This window comes from Monoraphidium neglectum (genome assembly GCF_000611645.1).
Source record: "Monoraphidium neglectum strain SAG 48.87 unplaced genomic scaffold scaffold02628, whole genome shotgun sequence".
Taxonomy (NCBI): domain Eukaryota; kingdom Viridiplantae; phylum Chlorophyta; class Chlorophyceae; order Sphaeropleales; family Selenastraceae; genus Monoraphidium; species Monoraphidium neglectum.
Window position 1 is genome coordinate 1 of NW_014011000.1, and position 575 is coordinate 575.

At 70.6% G+C, this 575-nt stretch overlaps 1 protein-coding gene across 1 annotated transcript in view; it reads left to right on the forward strand.

Annotated features, from left to right (window-relative positions):
* Positions 1-264: 264 nt before the first annotated feature.
* Positions 265-575, forward strand: part of MNEG_11179 (alanyl-tRNA synthetase) — a gene marked incomplete at both ends in the record, with an annotated part of 1307 nt that continues 996 nt past the window's right edge. Inside the window, one exon of the mRNA XM_014040346.1 lies at positions 265-339. Within this exon, the coding sequence (XP_013895800.1) occupies positions 265-339 (75 nt within the window). The remainder of the gene's footprint in view (positions 340-575) is intronic.

Below are 575 nucleotides of genomic sequence, written 5' to 3' on the forward strand. Positions count from 1 at the left end.
GCCCTGGGTGGTCGGGCAGGAGTGTGAGCTGGCTGCGCTTCAGGCAGGTCAGGGAAGGGCCGGGTCCGGGGTCGGGGCGGTGCGTTGCGGTGGGGACAGGTGGGCGACGGGTTGCTTGCGCGCGCAAAACGGACCGATCGAGACCTGAAATTCTGCCCGTGTGCCGCGGTCTCTCGTCTGTCTCCGCCCACCCCCGCACGCCCCCTGCGGCCGTCGCCGCAACCCCAGGCGCGGCCCGACGAGCTGGCGGGCCGCGTGACGGGCATGCAGGAGGAGCTCAAGGCAGCTGCCAAGCAGCTGGCGGATCTCAAGAGCCAGCTGGCGGTGGCCAAGTCGCAGGTGGGCGGGGGGACTGCGAGCGCAGGGGCCGCGAGGCGCGCGGCGGGCCTCGCGCATGCAGAGGCCATGGCTGCTGCGGGTTGCGAACGGCGCCTCTTCGCCTGCTATCTGCCCAGCTCGCCCTGCCAGCATCCATGCCTGACGTGCAGGTGTGCAGAAACACCTCTGATATGATAGCACCCTCCCCCCACACGAACACACGCCCTACACGAACGCGTGCGCACACGCACCCACGC